Genomic DNA, 19,430 nt, shown 5'->3' with positions numbered 1-19,430 from the left:
GGATAGGAGCTTAGTGACTATAGAGTCCCTCTGTATGTACAGTAGGAAATTCACCTTGGCCCTAAAATTGTCTTTTATTTTCATGGACTACAAAGGGTGCCTTAGGCACTTCAAAAAATTTGCTGAACAAAACTATCCTAGTCCTTTCTTTCCTAGCTTTTGTTTTTTCCCCTCACTATTCTGCATTTCTGCACACTTCTCATATTTCTACTCACATGATAGTTTTGTGAGTTCCTGGACTTTTACAGCTGATTCACTTTCCTATCCCTATTTAAGGACTTTATAAAATACACTGTGAAAGTTTAAAAAGTACTGGCAGAAGCTTCTCCACATATAGGTGTGGTTATGTAAATGTGAATGAAACCTCCATGAATTATCAGATCAGCAGTGTCTTTACTGCAGCATTATAGCACGTATCATCATGCTGATTACTTTCTTTTACTTACATTGTGCCAAAGGCCATCATTGTATTTCTCTTGGCTCTTAATCCTTATCTTCTGATGACCAGCATTAAACATAAAAATGAGTCGTCCGTGAGCAACAAAAAGGGTCATGAAGTTGGTCTCCTTTTGGTCTGAGACATAGAAAATCATTCCGTGAGACGAGTGAGTCTTCAGACTGATAGAGAACTGAGCTCTGGCAAACAAAAATGCATTATTAGTATTAAAGCAGATTTTACTGACTGAAATCAAACTGCAGGCAGAAGATGATTGAAATTTTTGTCTCTTTGTATAGAATATTTATCTCCTTTATGGAAGATATGTTTCTGATAAACTTTCTAGTAGTTTTGAAGTAGAAATTGGAGAAGAAGCTTCTTTACAAGGCAGATTTTCAAAAACCAAAATTTATTGAGTGAATAAAATCAATACCACCAGACCACCAGAAAATGACAGTATATACATTTTTGTTCACAGCAGTGTTGGAGGACTTCAACATTTTTCCAGTGGTGGCTCTGTTCATGATCATTTAATGTTACTCTACACTTGCTGCTAAATTTCTTCATCCTTGTAGGTCTTCATGACGTCTAAGACAACATGGCAAATTATGCTAACTCAGTTCAACATAGTGAGCAGTGAACGTTATTTCAATGTTTAGTTATTAGGTTTATTATTTAGGTCTAAAAAATGGCAAAGCTATATTAGTGTAGCACAAAGACAGAACAGATTAGTTCTGCTTCTCATGTTAGATGAACTAGCTTAGCTGCTGTTTCTCACATTCCATGCATGCTAAGGGCCTTGCCAGTATCAGTTGTTGTAAAACATCACGAGTCATTGGTTTTTTAAAATGCACATTACAATAAAAAGTCTGTAATAACAGTTGTAACGGGGACATGTCTTGTAAGGATGAGTAGAAATGTTAGTTTGGGTTTTCCTTGTTCTGTCTCACATGGGCACCATCAGGACTGCCCTAAGTAAAACACTGTTGATTTAAAACCAATGCTTTCGTTTTCTAAGTGAGGAAACAGCACTCTTCTTTTCTGAATTAGTGGTCTGGTATGCTTCCAGGAAGCCCTGTGTTGTTGCATTTATTGTCTTTCATGGGAAGTATTAAACCAAAATCCTGTGCTGGTCAAAACATATCATATGGAATATTCTGTGGGAGCCTGAGAGTTTAATATCCACAATACTTGGACTCATTATAAATTATTTATATTTATCTTATGGCATGAACTGGACACGGTTTTCATAGCTTTATGTCCTACTGCATGGTGTAGATTCCTGAGCACTGAACAGATGCTAACATCCACTCAACACATAACTATGCTTCATTTCTGGGTGAACGATCATGTTTTCCAGCTTTCATCTAATGCTATTACTTCCCACACAGAGACTGACGATGCACTGCTTGTATATAACTAACATCCTTGAAGTCTTCATGCAAATGGGCAAAGAAACTTCTTTAAAAAATATATAATATAGATGAAGGCTCCACAAAAAGAATGTAATTGAAAACAAATTGCAAAAATTTGCCTAAGATAAAACAAAAAACCTCAGTAACACAGTAACAGCAAAAATATGCCCTTTTTCTTCTTTCGGTTTTCATATACATCTCTTGCTTCCTCAGTAATTATAATTTTTATTTCTAAAAGTCTCATTACCTTTCACTGAAATCCTTTGGTATGTGATCAAATTCTTGCCGACTGTTTGCTGTACCTCCAAACTGGTATGCATGTTCAGTTGCCTTGGGATTCATAGGCAAGTGGCATTGAGGGTCTTTTTGCATATTCACTTCTTGATACAGTTTTTTGAGGCCAGTTGAAGGCTGTGAGACCTTGTCCTTATCTCTTCCCACCTTCACAGAAAGAAAACCATTAACCTGAAATTTTAACTTAGGCTGGACATTAAAAAAGAGGATTATTGACATATAAGTTAATAATATGCTGTTGTTTTTTTTTTTTTTTCTTACAGAAATACAAGGAATGGTTCCAAGTCAGATCTTCCTTACAGAGATCTACTATAGATGCTAATTTAGAGCAGAAGGGATAAACAGAATGCCTGTATATAATTATAATCCATTCTCTTGCAGTTTTCCTGATAGACTCCTCCTCTATGCTTTTGACGATATAAGCAATAGCACGAGTATAAAGGAGCATACTTGGACCAAAAGTGCTGCATGCTGGAAGAGGGATTTTTTTTCTCATTTATGCATATTAATGTGTGCTTACTGCACCCAGTAGAGTGAGCCAAATTGAAATAGCTGAAGAAAGCTTATTGCCTTTAGGCTGTAGAAGAAACCAAGAAGAACTTTTTTGCAAGACATTTAAAAATATGTCAAAAATTTTGTTTTACAGTTCCAGAACAAGAAAATGGTGTGAGTGTAGGCCAGATAGACCCGGTTAGGGCAGGCATTTACAGTGATTCAGCGTGTAAAGAAATGGAATCCTTTCCTTTTCTACACACAAAGTATTCCTTAAGTATTGCATTTTTGGATCCATAACTTTTTACAGAATTTAAAGTTACAACACAGTATGTATCAACTCTGTACTGATACTATTTGTAGCAAACCTTTTTATTACGGTTTCCTTTGGCTTTTGATGAGTTTCTTCCTTTCTTATGAAGCAGAGCAACTGGTGGGGATTCAACAGGGCATCCATAAAAGGAAGTCTGAACTTTCTCTGAGTACCGCTGGAAATCTTCCACTTCAACCTCCCGATCCAATCTATGTTTCAAGGAGAGGATGACAAAATAAGCTTTTTTTAATTTTTTCCCCAGTGATGTAATTTTTTAAATAAGAAGAATCACAGTAATTTACATTTGTATTTTAAATACTGTTTTGATGGATTTTTTTCATTCTTGGATTGTGAATAAAAGTACAGATGTATCAGTCAGTGTTTGGGTACTGTGGGCAGCCTATACTGCTTTTGTATGTTCTATCCATGCTTTCAAAAACAGAGAGGCTGAATCTGCAACACCAACTTCCCTTTAAAATCTTCTATATAAGAACAGTTCCTAAAGTGATTAAGGCCAACAAATATGGACCATTTTCACATGACTAAACTCCTAATTTCAGCAGTGTTCATGAGATGCCTTAGCATCATTTTGTTTCAAAGGCAGGGATGAAAGCTACATCATATAAATGTAAATGAAAGCTATGCAAATTCCACATTGCACAAACAGCATTAGCAGGTGCAACAGTGAAAACTGATTTACATCAAATTATTCCCACTTCAACAATATCACAACCTACCAAGTCTGTGCCAACAGATTCCATAGAAAATAAGGTGAGAAACTTATTCACACATACTGTCTAGCCTCACAAAATGAGAGAGGGATTTTTATTGTTAAAATAAATCAGTTCTCTGGAGCTATAACCCGAGCTGTCAGGCAGCAATTGCCTGGTAATGTGTTTGGGAGGATGCCACACACCTAGTGAAGTATGCATTGCTTATGCACCCAGTGAAGTTAGCTTGCTGTGTTTTGAGGGGAGAGCCACCAAAATAGAACTTCTTGATGCTGTCAGGGCTTTTCCCTGCTTTGTCCTTCACTGGATTCTTCTTGCTTTGTTTCTTGTCATCAACACTCAGCTCATATCTGCAAAGACAAAGCATCCACTTTGTAGGCTCATTTTGGAAAAGCCTATGTTGGTCATTAGATGGCATATTACACACATCTAAAATGTTCTGCTTGATGTATAAAATAATGGAATAGCAGCACTCTGTAGTCATGAAGAGACCTTCCTGCTTCCAGCTGTGCAACAAGCATCAGAGCAATTAGCCCACTGGCAATCAGTGTCCAAAGGCACAGGGATATGAAGTCCAAAAAATACAGCCCACCCAGTGAAGATACATAAACCAAGGGATTGCTAATAAATAGACGGAGCCAATGTTTGGGTAATAGAAGACCTAAGCACATACTGTTTCTTCTTTATGTCCCTATCTCTTTTTCCTTCTCTTTCATCACAATACTTTGATGTTTGACCTCATACAATGTTCTATACCTAATATCAATTTGCAATTAACACTTAATTTCTGCAAGTATCAGGAAGAGTGCTACTGCTTTAAAGAGGAACTGAGTATAGCTAAAACATTCAACACGGATTTTGTTTGGCAAGTTCAGAATTCAGTGCACTCAGTGAAACATATGAGACAGCTCTCAGCACTGGGGAGACCTCAGAACTCAGTTCTGGGGCACCTCTTTTTCACTTGCATCTTTTTGAACCGTGTTTTTCGGATGTAAGAAACCATAGGTGCAAACATTCCTTTCAGTTAGAAAGCTGAGAATGACCTGGTTGTATCTGCATAGGCAAGATTCTTGACGAAAGATTGTTTGAGTATTGGACTGTCTTAAGAAAATTCTAAACACAGAAAACAACAGTAAAATTCACACTAACAAAACAATGCTTTCAAGTTTTCTGATAAGCATGTACACAGATTTATTCCCCACTGCCATATCTAATCTAACATTTGCATCTGTCAGTATTAAGAACAATTTAAATATGTTCCACTCTGTATATCCCAAATGAATGCTTTTTCAGAAGATGCTTCAACTATTTCAGGGTCAATTTGGGATTGCTTTAACAAATCAGAATAATCAATCCTAGTGAAGAATGAATCTCATGCTACTTTTTAATTATATTAAACTGCTTTCATACCTAAGGACAAGAAAGGACTAAGCTTTTAAAACCACAATTATTTTCTTTTAGTTTTAATAAAAATTCCCAGCACCTCATATTCGGGTCACAGGGCAAATTTCAGTCAGAGATTTTATCTTTGATTTTTTTTTAAACTGAATTAATCAGTTAAAAATATAAATGAAAAGCCCACTTTGAAAGAAAATATTACCTATTAACATGTTCTTTACATGAAATATTTATATTCTGAAGGTAGGGATTAAAAGGTGCTGGATAGCTTTACCTTTCTGGTGTGAGAGAAGTAATGATAACGTGAGTTTTTCCATCGTTGTAATTTCTGTCTGGTGATTGAATTTTGATTCCACTTGCATTTAAAACAACAGCACCTCTGTCCATGGAGATGGATAATACATCTGACTGAAATACAGACAAAAACATCTTCATAAGTGAGTACAGTATGAGAAAGATAACAGTTCTGTACATTTTCCTGTTGGATTTACTTTCTCCAGCTGAGGAGATTTCTTATCACTATTTTCCCTATTTTTTACTGTCTTTTGCACAAACTGAGAACCAAAACAGGAGATTATCTCAAATTGATATTCTTGTGCTTTTTGAAGCCTGAATTCTGGGAATTCTGTTGCTGATTATGTTTCATGTATCTGTCACAGGAGCTTCTTCTACCTAGAATGGAAGTATGATGTTTACATTTCCTTTGTGCTTCTGGCTCTACTGCTGTGGTACTATACAGAGCAGCTTAGCTTTTAGCAAGATTACTGCTGTCATAAGGCCAATGCATTTTTTCTTTTCTTAATTCCCTCTAATCAGACATGTTCAGTCACTCAAAATTATCTTAGAGATATGATCCTTTATCTGGGTCAGGCATACAGGATCAGAGTGCCACATAGCTTGAATATTATCTGTTTCATTAGCACAAGCACTGCCACTGTGCACTCAGAGGAATCATGCTGTCTCATTCTGTCAAGTACTAAATTGCTGAACTTCAATTTCTTAAACAGGGCACTTGAGTTAAAAACAGAAGTGGTGTACAGAGTCTCATTTATGCAAGCAGCATGGATAACCAACATGGTTTCAATTTAAGGCAATATTCCATGCTGTAAAAAGTGGTTATAGGTGTCATACAGCCTTCCTTGCTGCACTGCTCATGATCTTCTGCAAGTATGCCAGAGAAGACTTTTGAGATGGCTGCAGATGTTCTGTCATCTGAGCTCTTGGGTGCTGCTGATGCAGGTCTGAAACTGCAGAATTCTGGAATCACTCTGGTTCATTCAACATTTTGGGAGTGCAAGTCCATATTTCTGCCCATGGCACTTCTTCAAGGGAATGTTTGGAGTGACTTGGCTTCCCGTAGCTGCTAGAAGCCATTCTCAGGTTCAGCTTTACCTGGTCACACATGGAGGTCTAAGTACAGGGAATATAGGCATTTTTTTGACTGGTTTTCTGTAAACTCTGCAATACTCAGAATAACGTTCTATTAATCCAAACAAACATTCTGTCTTTGCTTGTAGGGAGTTGCCTCTGTAAGGAAAATTTCAGGTCCTTAGAATTATTTGTACTTTAGTAGCATCTACAGGTCCAAATAGGGATTGCAGTGCAGTAAGATCTACCTTCTATCAAAATAATGTCTAGGCATTGCAGGGTTTCATCAGTGAATCAAATGTGAACTGTGAAAATGAGTACATTGAGGAATGCTTCTATACTGCAGACTGCTTTCTCTATTGTTAAAAGATGAAGTGAGAAATTCTATTATACCCATAATATTCTCCTGGAAAACAATCCAAAGGAAAAAATAAAACAAACAGTAAAGAAAGATGTACTCACTCCTTCAGAGTAGTAGAACAGCAGCCCATTGGGCTGCAATGTCCGGAAATTAAAGCCTCCTTCAAATTCACTTAAGAGGGATACTTTTTGGCTTGATGCAATGAAGCTCTCTCCATTGAAATATGCTTTGCGAGATATCTGTGTATTAAATAAAACAAATTTACATGTAAACTTCATAAAACATTCAAATAATAAAAAGAACAAGGCTATTTTGTTTTTCCTTTTAAAGACTAAGCCAGTTCAGTTCTTCTATAACAGTTCTTTTTTTTTGTGTATGTCTTAAGCTAACTTTGGAGGCTCTCCCTGGCAAGCTGTGAAAATCATAAGGAAGTATACATATTTTAGACAGTGTAAGCTAAATTGCTTTTAGTTTCCTGGGATTCTTGGCCTCATCCTAAGCCTGTTGATGCTAAAAATGAGCAAGAAGCCTAGAAGCAGAGGACGCTTAAGCCTCTATCCAAGTTGTACGGTATTGAGAACTACCCCAGCATGCTAGCATGTTGCACTGAATGCTGGTGTGGGGGACTGATTGGATATGACAGTCTACAGCCGTCTGAGAGAAGGAAAACTGGGTCTGAGATAGGTCAAATTGCAGCTGGCCAAATTGCATTCCTCCTTTATAGAAGGTGAGATTGAGCAATGAATTATACTAGTGGTGGGCTCCTTCATCTTTATGCATTCTCAATGTGGTTTTAGAAAGTCATGGCCATAGTATGAAGACCACAAACGCTGTTTAGACTTTCCAGTCTTGCACTGTAATGAACAAATGATGAATGATGGAAACGATCAGAAAGTAAAAGACAATTTTCTTGTTATCAAAGCTTATGCAGTTGGCCCGTGTATGACAGAGGTAGAGCTGGATTGACGTAAGAGAATTTTTTGTAACTCATTAGAAGGGTGAATATCTTGCTGTTTTTTTCATCCCAAACACCTGCAGTAGGACACATTTGAGAATAATTCTCCTTGTTTCTTTAATAAAAACTAATTTACCTGAGAATATTTCCATTCAGAATGCACCATACAATGTATTTCAAATCCAGCCTTCATATTACAATCTCACATATAATAACAGTATCAAGTAAAGTACCTTCTGCTGCAATTCTCTGTGAAAATTGGATTGCACGTCAGCAGACTTAGCATGTGTGCATACACATGCACACACACACACAAACACACACAGTGAATGAATTAGTTTTCACTTCCTTTTTTTAAGTGTTACCTTCCATTGTTTGGAATGAAAGACAAGCTCCTGACTGTAACCATTGCCAAAATTTTGTTGTTACCTCACAAATTCAGTTATGCTTACCAGTGAATCCTCAGGGCACCCGTAACTGATTCCCAGGGTTCCTGGTTCTTCCAACAAGTTGAAATCCTTCTTTTGGAACTGAAAACCCTTCATGCAGCCTTTAAAGCCAATAATTCCTGCCAGATGTGAACTAATGCTGTTGGAAAACAATGTCAAACAAGCTACAATTACATATTTTTTTGCCTTCCAGAATATATATTTATTGCCAAGGTGTTCTTAAAAATTTGGAAGAGTTTCAGTCATTTGCCTCACTTGTGCCCAATTCCTACATCTTTATGTAAAACAGCTATTTAACCACATTAGCGGTTTTGAAAAGTCAAGATGCACCAGCTGTAACAAACATTACTGGGAGAAGTGTATGAGAATTCAGAGAGAAAACATTTACAAAGTAACTTAAAAAGATAAAAATGGTTGCTGAAACAAAAGGACACATTTCTAAATGGATTTGTACCTACTTACGGTAAAAATAAATTGAGTTATGTCTTCATTTATCATTTTAGAAAAGTTCTATTTTAATTTTCCTTTCTTGCTTTTACTGGCAAGCTCCTTTCTTATTCTGGGAAGCAAATGGATCCATATTTCTTAGCAAGAATTAATAACAGAGGTCAAGGAAGTAAGAGTAAATACTGATTGCTGGTGAATAGGTTTATGTAGGTTTAAATTAGAGCAGTAGGTAGGCTTCCAGGATACTTTCTATGCTGGATTTGAGGTGCATAGCACAGCATTGTATCCCAGCTGCTGTTGCTCACCGCTCAAAGTTTTTCTACTCCACTCCTCACTGAGATAAAACAGCATTACAGCACAGGACAAATGTCACTGAATTTATCCTCACAATGTTCAAGCTGTATGAAGAAGAAGACATTTGCCAAAAACTGCAGAGGGTCTGTGACAGAGCAGGGAAATGACATGGGGCTTACTTGGTACCAATCCAGGAGATAATCAGGGAACAAATACACTGAAGGAATGAATGTGAATTTCAGAGTTTTGACTTGACAAGCATGTAGACAGTCTTTGTGCCTTCCACAAGACTTCCTAGTGGCTAGGTTCTCCCCTCACATAGATAATACTGACTGTCCTGACATCTGCTTCTGCGATAGTTTTCTATGCTTTATATCATTGTAAGGTAGGCACTGGAAACATGAAAAACAAATCAAGCTCTGGAAATATTTGCTTTTCTTCACTGGCTAAAATGGACCATCAAGTGGAATAGTTCAGATGCACATGTCCGAAATAAGGAGAGAGGGGGAGCAGGTCGGGGCTTAATCTGCTGCTCAGTAAATCAGCATGAAGGCTAAATGAACAGGAAGGCTCCAGTCATTTTCACTGGGATTTGGATCACGGTGTGTGGATCAAAGTGTGGTGTGTCAGTCAGTCAGTTAAGCCTCTACTCTGACTGATCATACAGAAGCTGCAAACAGGCCATTAACTTAATAACATTTTTTAGAAGCAAACAGAACTGAAGAAGATAGGTTTAAAAACAAAGAAAAATGTCTTCTGAATTTGTTCTCACATTTCCCAGCCCTCAGAACTCCTAGCTCCATGTAAGCATTTGCTTTATGAAGTGAGTGAAGTGGGAGAAAAATAGTGCTGTTGAAATGAAGGAAAATATACTGCTTTGAAGAAAAATTAAACTTCTCCTTTAACTCTACAGCTACTTCTGCCCTGCTGTTGTACCCCAATGTCAGCCAAACGTCAATCTGCCTAAAAAAAGGAAACACAGGTATCAATAGTAGCTAGCTAGATAGTTGCATTTCTTCATTGTCATAATTCTAAAAGCAAACTATGCACCCATTGGAAAAGTTGTCACCACATTTGAATCATACTTTTTGCTGCGTAGCCTTGTCTTGAGAACAAAGGTGGGTATGATACACAAAGCAAAGCTGTAGCTCCGTGTAAATAATTTCAATATACCTTTCCAATTTTTATAATATTTTTACCATATTTTTATAATGCCTATTGTTATTTTTCTGTGATACCATTTGTTCTTTTTCTTTTTTCCTTTACATCATCTTCCACATGTTTTGTAGAATGACCACAATACATTTAAAAACCATGGACATAACTCATGTGATTCATCTTGTATCCTACATTTGTGAACAAGTTTAACTTGCTATGGGGCTACTCAACTGCACAGATTTCTGCATCTTTCTGATTTTTTCAGTGTTCTCTAGGCTTGAGTAATGAAAGCATTTTTGACCATCCTTTTACCTTTTTTTTCCCCTAAATCATTGATGTATTCAATATTGACCCTAAGAGAGATCCTTTGGGCATGTGCTGTAGAACTTCTATTGTGTGAAAATGGAGGAGCTAATACTATGTTCTGTTTTCTCTTTCCAGGCATTTTATAATCCAATGCAGCCTTTCCTTCCTCCAACCCACCAGTTTTTTCAGTAGCCCTAGTGATAAATCTTTATGAAGAGCAATGAATATTGCACAGACTACTTCTCCCTTATCCCCCATTTTATTTTCATGTTCAGTTAATTACATGGGATCAAAAGGCATCATTTTCTTTTACAGGGTTTTGTCCCTATCGTTAAGTGTATATCATTACATCTCATTATTTATCAATTCCAACAAAAGGGTCTCCTGGAAACAAAACAAGGTTTCAGGAAACTTACCAGTAATTCCTAGTTATTCTGCAACATTTGCTATCCTCTCTTTTTTAAAAACATCAAGGTTATTTTAAAGAGAACCTGTATTTCTGTTAGCAGTTGTGACTCTTTAGTTAGCAGCCAGAGCCCTTTGGAATCTCTGAGCTGTAGGGAATGTGTATTTCCTGCCACATCCTTCTTCAAGCACCTAGAGCCCTGATCTCCCAGAGTATGACACTGCCCTGGTGGATTACCATTACAGTAAATTGGAGTATTATGGTTCTCTAGGATCAAGCTTGGCTTCTATCAAATGATAGAATATAGGATAGGTATGATAGGAAAATGAGAATTTTATTTTCTTCCCACACCTACTCAGAGCCAGCTGACTTGAGTTTAAAGAGAAAATAAGATTCAACAGAACTGATGTGCACAGTAGGAAAGATATCTTTAGATTTGAAAATGTTGTTGGTGAAGAGTTTTGATCCTTCAGCTAATGCATTTTCATTTCACAAAGATATTTTTGCACAGTGAGAAGAGATAATGATTCTACATATTCATGCATGTCCCTTACGAAGACAGGCTGAGGGAGCTGGGCTTGTTCAGAGAAAAGAAGGCTGTGGGGTGACCTCATTGCAGCCTTTCAGTACCTAAAGGGAGCCTATAAACAGGAGGGGAGTCAATACTGTGAAAGGGTAGATAACAGCAGGACAAGGGGAAATGGTTTTAAGTTGAGGGAGGGAAGATTTGGGTTGAATGTCAGGAGGAAGTTCTTTACAGAGAGAGTGGTGAGGTGCTGGAACAGGCTGCCCAGAGAGGCTGTGGATGCCCCATCCCTGTGCTTGAACAGATTGGATGGGGCCCTGGGCAGCCTGGTCTAGTATTAAATGTGGAGGCTGGTGGCCCTGCATGTGGCAGGGGTTTGGAGATTCATGATCTTTGAGGTCCTTCCAACCCGGGCCATTCTCTGATTCTGTGACTCTATGTGTTTAGAATTGCCTTTTTATCTTAAGAAGATAATGGTTTCTGTTAACCTCAATGAAACAGAACCAGTTTCAGCAGAATTTAGCAGAATCCATCCTAATCTTTGGTACTGTAGAACTCTGAAAAAAACAAAAAGAAGTTTGTCCTAAGGGTTGTTTCACATAAGGTGTTGAAGCTAGGAAAAACACAGAATCACAGAAGGGATGAAGTTAGAAGAGATCTCTGGTCCAATCCCTGCTCAGGCACAGACACCTAGAGATGCTTCCCCAGGACCACGTCTAGGAGGCTTTCAAGTCTTTTCAAGGAGAGAGACTCCGTAACTGACCTGGGCATCCTGTGCCAGTGCTCAGTCACCTGCACATTAAAGAAGTGCTTCCTGAGAAACTACAGTGATACACTGTAAGCCTTTCAGCACATGTAACTTAAATTACACTAAGATAATGACTAAATCCCAGCTGTAAACCAACCTGGACTGTAAGATCTCAGCAGGTGCTCCTCCAATGTAGATGTCTGTGAATGGCATTGCTGTTCTTTCATTGTCAACGCTTTTTATATGTCGTCTGTCTACTACCAAGATCATCTTCTTAGAATTATGATATATTATAGAAATCTGAAAAGAAAAACATGTTCTTAAAAGTTTCTAAAATGCCATCTTTGTTAAGTTGTCATGGTGATTTTGCAAGATCAATAGTATCATTATGTCTTTTTGTTTGAACAGTTATTCTCATTTATCAAAAAAGTTGTTTGTAAAATAGGATAGGCTGTCAATTCTAATAGGGAACTTGTTTTGATGTCATCTAATTCTCTAATTCTTGAAGAAACAGGATACTTTGCTTAAATTCATACAAAACTACCCCCATACCAAATTCTACTCTGCACAAAGCAGATAAACCCCATCAGCTTTGCAGTGCTTTCTTGATTTCTACAAGAAATTAGGGCAGATTTCTACAAACCTCACTGCACTGTCAAAGCATAAAAGGCATATATTTTCCCTGCTTAAAAAGTTTGAGCAGAACAGTAGCTGTTGCTATAGTTTGAATTTACATTGAATCACATTTACAACAAGCCACTAGGGGGAATTTGCTATTGCTGCTGCCACTGTCACAGTTACAGTGGCTTAAAGCAAAATCTCTTAAAACTAGTACACCTCGGTGTTTATGATCTGCCTAAATCCCTAAAATACTATCCATATATAAAAGATTGTTACCTGAATAATTCTTACTTTGAATGAAATGGAAAATACAATACCTCTTGTAACACAATGCATAACAACTAAGGCAGTCAAGTTAACAACATGCCATGTTTTTACTTCAGGAGCACTGTATATTTGAAGTATGTAATTATCACTGCAATAATTTCAATCTGAATTCTAATACTTTCTTCTTCTTCTTTTTTTTTTTTTTTTCCACATGAAAAGTCCTGTTCTTGTCTATCAGTATGCAGAATCTATTCATAAGCACTGTTTTACCAGGACTCTTGGAGAGACCCTCATGAACTGGCTCAGTGCTGGCAAGAATGATGTGCTCTTTTGCATGTGAGGTATGTGTCTACTCTTCTCTTCTGCCCGCTTGTGCATCACTACCTGCCTTCTCATCCTTTTCCTCTTCTAATTGGAGCAAATTGTGCCTGCTTTGGAGCTGCTGGGATAGTTAATTACATGGCTGTGACTGTAACCCCATATCTCTACCTCATGAAATTTAGCATCATTAATCTGAGCCTTCTTCATGGAGTCCTCTAGCAGCACTGGGCCGGTGCTGAAGCCAAAGTCATAGCGGAGGTACAGGAATCCATTGTGCATCTCTAGACTGAAGAACATACTCTATATAAGACAAACAAACAAACAAAAAGAAAACAGTCAGGAAAACAGTATGATTGTGTCAGGAATTAAAAAAAAATGAACAGTGTAATGAGACCAACTGACACTGTGAACATCAGACTACTCAGAAAAGGTCGTATCTTTCCAAAACTAGAGCAGAGCTTCTGGATTAATTCATAATATATGCATATGTAGACACATAATTGCTTGATAAACACCACGTATTTGAAGGCTTGGTGAAACGCTTTTCTGGAGAAACTGAATTTAGTAGAACAGGTATGTCAATATTCTTCACCAGCAAAGTATTTGTAATGTGAACACATCTATTTTCTGTCAAAGTAATAGCACATGCCCCAAGGAAAGATACTATCTTGGTAAAAACAATGATGTGCTAGAATAGTTGGGGCTGCATCAGCAGCTTCTGTCAAGATGCCTAAAATAGCACAGCATTATATCTTTTCACAGCCCCGATCACTGTATTTGCTGAAGGCTGAGCAATAGGTGGAGTGTATTTACTGTATATTTGGTTTCTAGATTTCCTGACTATTCCCACTTCTTGGTTTGGATTCTCTTTAGTGGTTGAGTGTCCTAGATTTTATAAACAGAAACTCTACTCCAGCAAACCTCTGGGGAGGGCTTGCAATGAAGATCTATAGTACAGACTTTGTCTCCTTCTGAATCTGAACATAAGAAAGCAGACAGTTTACAGAACTGTGGATCTGGGTTAATGCTTTTAATGCTACTGTTTGCATTCTCTTTAGTGTGCATGCTGTTCCCATACTTAATGGAGACATGGGAACAATAATACTCTTAAAACAACTACAGGGCATGGACTAATGTCTCTGACACAAATTATTCCACACTCAGAAGTCATTACTTGAAGTAATAAAAGTAAGTCTTAATCTAGCGCTTTTAAATGAAAATGCAGCTTGGGTTTGTTTTGAAAACTTTTAACTTGAAAATGAAGCAGGGATTACATTTATAGTAATTATGAGCTGTCCTTGCAGAATGGAATAATGGGGCAGTTTACACAGTCTTTCTAAAAGTGTTTGTTAGCAGGCATGGTCTTCCACAGATCACAGTTTTCACTGTAACATACAAAGTGCACGTGTCCAACAAATCTCCATGCATTTTTTGCTCAGAAGATCTGCAGTCGAGGCAGTAAAGCTTTGACCAGCAGTTGCTTAGTCTAGATTCTCCTGAAAGCAAAGGTCAGTGGTGGCATGCTGTGCTGCAGAGCAAATCTCTCTCCACAACTCTACTGTGCAAGTTAAGATGAAAAATAAAAAGTAACTCTGTTCTGAGGGTGGATTTGTTGCCTTACGAATACTCAAGCTGGTGTGCAGACCAGTGTGTGTCTGTGGTATGCATTAACATAGTACATTGTTTTCTGTGGCTTTATCAACCTGTAATCCACAAAGAACTTTGGAGACTGATGTGGAGATGCCAAAAGACAAATAAAAAATCTGAGCTTGTCTTCAGGGGATTATTTGTATGTAGTCTTCTTTCTTTAAACCATTTCAGAGTTTGCATCACCATCAAACATCTGAAAAGCTGGCAACATCTGGATCTAGCTAATTTTTTTGTGTTACTTTCTATATTCAGTATTTAAATAACTATTTAGCTCTAGCACTCCCTGAGATACAGCTATAAAGTGGCAGCTACCGCAAAATGACTGTTCTATAGGAGCTACTTCACAGAATTTTTCTATAGATTTGAATGTACATTCACATTCAAACAAAGGTACAACTCCTGATCTTAAGTGGTATATCATCACAGGGTCATCACAGTGGCATTACCACTCAAAAGTCCTAAATACCTGTGGATGAGAGCAGAGTTCAGCTCTCATAAGCATATGCCAGTTCTCTCCCAATGTATGTATGTACCAGATAAGCACAAAGGTATTACCTCTTTCCAGAATTGAAATATTTTGTATTTCCCATGATATTGCAAGTACTGGAGAACTTGTGATATTCATGGCTAAAGGGCACCAGAAGAATTTGATACTCACTCCATTAACCATCAGCAGGATCAATCCATTGTCTGTAGGTGTTCGAACTTCTATGTCAAACCGTGTCACCTGGCTGAATCTTCCCCTCCTCTCAATATTTCTTGCCACGGCATAGCCAGAACCATCAAAGAAATAACTCACAGCTCGACTCTGAGTGAAAGCCAACTTATTTCTATGAAAAAACAATCAGGGAAGCAAAAACTGACAGCATCAGCACTATGGTCCCCGTTTTCATTTGGAAATTTAAGGGCCTTTGTAAATTAAAGTACTTTCTTGAAATTATTATTCTGAACCGATGCTTTCTCCTGGAAGTGATGAGACTGGTGACTTTTTCTTTCAAATTCTTTCTGGGAATTTTTTTCTGAAATGTATAGATTTGAAGGTGCATCTAACTCCTTTGTCATCAGATTATGCTTTCATTCTATGCTGTCTGTAAAGGACAGGACAATTTTTTGCTGATCCTCGTAAGGGTAATGACACTTGATGAAATTATTTTAAGGATATACATATGTTTTTATTAAGAGGTTGCTTGGTTTGTGCAGAAATCCATTTGAATTCTCCATGGCCTTTAACTGAGAATGGGCCCCTCTGGAGAGGAATGGACCACATGCATTGACATGGAGGGCGGCAGCTCTCAGCTCCTGGTTCCCTCTGCAGTTCCCTTGAAGTGAAAGCTACAAGTTTCTCTCCAGTTTTATTGTGTTGTATGAACAAAATGCCCACTCACGCCTGTGCCAAACAAATGCTGTGGTAAATTTTCCCTTCTACTTTAAGGACCGTATTTCCCAATGTGTGTGTGGCTTATCTGGGGGATTTGTACTGTGGGTTTCAGAGCATATGGCTGAAAGGTGACTTATGTACTGACGTTGTTAGCTGGGTGTGGGAGTGCACTCAAGTTTACCAGGCCTGCTGGAGCTAACTGGTTGTGGCCATATCACTTACAGGGAAGGGATTTAAGGCAGGAGAAACCCTGATCTTGGCAAGCAGTCCAGGGAAAGTGGGAGTCTAGCCCCTGCTTCATGGAGCTGAAACACTCCCTTCACACTTCCATTTCCAAGGCAGGAACAAGATTCTGAGAGAATTAACGGAGAGAAAATATCTAAGTTCAGCTTCTTGACACAACTAGGAATTAACAGTGGCAAAGTTCCTTCTGGACAACTCGGCATCACCTTCCTATCTGTCTTCTGAAACAGATTGGAACTATCAGGAGAGGCACTTGGTACAAACGAGGAGTGATGGCGGGACTGTCACCTACCTGGCACAAGGTGGCGATGTGGCGGTGTCGATGTTGTAGGCGTGCTTGAAGTTGTACAGGCTGATCACATCGTCGTTCAGGTTAGCCAGTTCCAGGCAGCCGATGAAGCCAGGCAAGTCTAAGCTGGGAGGGAGCTGTGCAGAAAGAGAGAAGTAAAAGGACACATGCCTTATTTGGGTTATCACGAAAGCATTTGTGTCTGGGATCAGCTTTTTCTCTGTACTCCTCACATTGTGAAAAAATGGGATATTGCTGCCTTTGAACAGTCATTGCAGTCCTTATCATGATACAGCCACTAGCCATAATATTCCATACATGAAAAAAAGAGGAAATGAAGCATAAAGATGTCCTCACAGAGAGAAGATTGGGGCAGATGAGGCAAGGACTTTTTTTGTAGTTTGGTAGTTTTGAAGGGAGTGCACTTGGAAAAAGGAAGAGTTAGGATGTGACTTATCCCAAATCTTGCTTGAAGTACTTGAATCTCTCAAAAGATATTTCATGTCTAAGGTATAGACATTCTTTATTCCTTGAAAAATAATTTCCTACCATGACAAGAGAAAGAATGAAAGAGCACTTTAAACTCAGGATACTTGGATTCAAAGACTGTACCAGTGTCTAAGCCTCAGTAAGCATTATTTTAAACAGTTAGCAGGATATAGAAACTCCTTCTTTTAACAAAGGTCACTGCAAATGAAATTTAAATTGCCACAGTAGTGAAAGATACAAAAGAATAAAGCTGGTAGCATTAGTGAATAATTCTTTTAATATTAAAATACTCTGCTCTGTGGAACAGGTGTGATATTAATAACACCTCTTGCACTTCAGAGACTGATCACTGATGGCAACTTTCATTAGGCTTCTCATTATTTCCATTTTGCTTACAGTATAATAGTAACAGTAATGCAGCAATGCAGAACATACGTAGCTGTAAGAGAAAGTGAGATTCTCATCTGCAGCACAGAACCTGTATCTTGTTTCTTTTTTTTTTTTTTTTTGTTTCTTCTACTATTCTATTTAATTATTTTAAGTATGAGATATCCAGTGGTTATGTGATACATTTTCTATTAATGAGATCATTCATAACATTTTCTAAATCCAGAAAGTTGCCTTACAGAGACAGGTAAATGAGGTGCTAGCTCATCCTGACTGTGATGAGGTGGGTGCAATCCTTTAAAATCCAGGCAGAAGCATCCCCCTCCTGCAAGTCCTCAGGTACGTATTGCACAGACAAGTCTTCATGTCATTGCAAGGCTGGATTTAAACCACTGATAATTTAAATTTGAACAAATCAGTTCATCAGAAGTTTGCTACACCATGCTAGTATTAATGGTATTTTACCTTTCATTTTTGTAACAGTTGTGAAAGAAAAGTTGTTAAGTACCAAAGCTCTATCAGCATTTGAAAAAAATGAGTAGCCTGCAAACCAGGTAGCCCTTCTGAGCTGGGATACCAGGCCTTAATTTATGCAATTTAATTAAAAAAAAAAAATCACTTTTATTATTACTTTTCAGAAAACCTTACTGATAGCTAATAGGAATCTGATCATCCTCTGTATGACATGATATGCTGGAGAAACTAGTAGCTTTTGCTGTAGATAGAAGAGATAGTCCTAAGACAATAAATGACTAAATAAGGACATTTCATTTTTTAGCCATTTCTGTGTTAAAAAGGGAAGCTCAGCAAGATAGGTTTGTATTATTTAAGCTCTGAATATAAAGTATTTATCTGACTAACCTTGAAGTCTGGAGGTGCTCCACCAATGTAGAAAACAGTATTTTCAGGTTCCAAATTCAGGAGAGAGCTAGGACCAAGAGTCTCTCCTGTTTTGATGAATTTTTCTTCTGATGTGCTGCTAAGACTTGGTATAGTTAAAAACATTTTGCCATGTCTTCCAATCCTGCAGAAGGAAATTGTAAGAGAAGAGAGTTTTGTGTTTGCTAGATTTAAAAAAAAATAAATGCAGAAAGCCACAGACAACAGCAGGAAGCCTCTAGCTCCAGAAAGGTGTGGGGTTTTTTTTTTTTTTTTTTTTTTTCTTCTTCCCCTCATTAGAAGACTGGTATTCTACAGGGAAAAAAACAGAAAAATTACAGACACTTTCCCTTCCCCTTCATATGTCCCCATGGTCCTGGCTCTCTAGAAGCAAAACAAATGTCCATTTATTTCAGCAGGGATAGAACCAGACACTTAAGATTACTAATGAGCAATTCTGGGACAGCCTTTTCTGGTTATTTATTTATTTATTTATTTGTTTGTTTGTTTCCTCTCTTTGAAGCTGTTTGAATGTGGTGAAATGTACATTGTCTGTTTACCTTTCAATTTTGATGATGCTGAAGTAAGAAGGCCAGGTGCTGACTGGCTTGGAGTCCAGAGGTATTTCCACATCTTGGTCTCCCAGGTTATAAATGTAGACAAGGTTGTCATTTTTAATTGCCAGTCCCATGTAATTTTTAACCTAAAACATCAGTGGAGAAGGATGTCAGAGCTGCAACATCAAAACAGACTTTTTGCAGAGCACTGGTAAAGTATTGGGCTATGTAAAACAAAATGAAGGCTTTAAA

General features: G+C 37.8%; 1 protein-coding gene across 1 annotated transcript in view; it reads right to left on the bottom strand.

Moving 5' to 3' along the window:
* LAMA4 (laminin subunit alpha 4) overlaps positions 1-19,430 on the bottom strand; it is a gene marked incomplete at its 5' end in the record, with an annotated part of 94,173 nt that overhangs the window by 7,191 nt on the left and 67,552 nt on the right. The window contains 13 exons of the mRNA XM_079550792.1: positions 447-636; positions 2,099-2,292; positions 3,006-3,159; positions 3,867-4,031; positions 5,354-5,487; positions 6,910-7,047; positions 8,216-8,351; positions 12,255-12,397; positions 13,475-13,606; positions 15,615-15,786; positions 16,870-17,003; positions 18,604-18,766; positions 19,182-19,324. Of these exons, the coding sequence (XP_079406918.1) occupies positions 447-636; positions 2,099-2,292; positions 3,006-3,159; positions 3,867-4,031; positions 5,354-5,487; positions 6,910-7,047; positions 8,216-8,351; positions 12,255-12,397; positions 13,475-13,606; positions 15,615-15,786; positions 16,870-17,003; positions 18,604-18,766; positions 19,182-19,324 (1,998 nt within the window). The remainder of the gene's footprint in view (positions 1-446; positions 637-2,098; positions 2,293-3,005; positions 3,160-3,866; positions 4,032-5,353; positions 5,488-6,909; positions 7,048-8,215; positions 8,352-12,254; positions 12,398-13,474; positions 13,607-15,614; positions 15,787-16,869; positions 17,004-18,603; positions 18,767-19,181; positions 19,325-19,430) is intronic.

The sequence above is a fragment of the Tetrao urogallus genome (genome assembly GCF_951394365.1).
Source record: "Tetrao urogallus genome assembly, chromosome: 2".
NCBI lineage: Eukaryota > Metazoa > Chordata > Aves > Galliformes > Phasianidae > Tetrao > Tetrao urogallus.
This window is presented reverse-complemented; position numbering and strand designations above follow the sequence as displayed.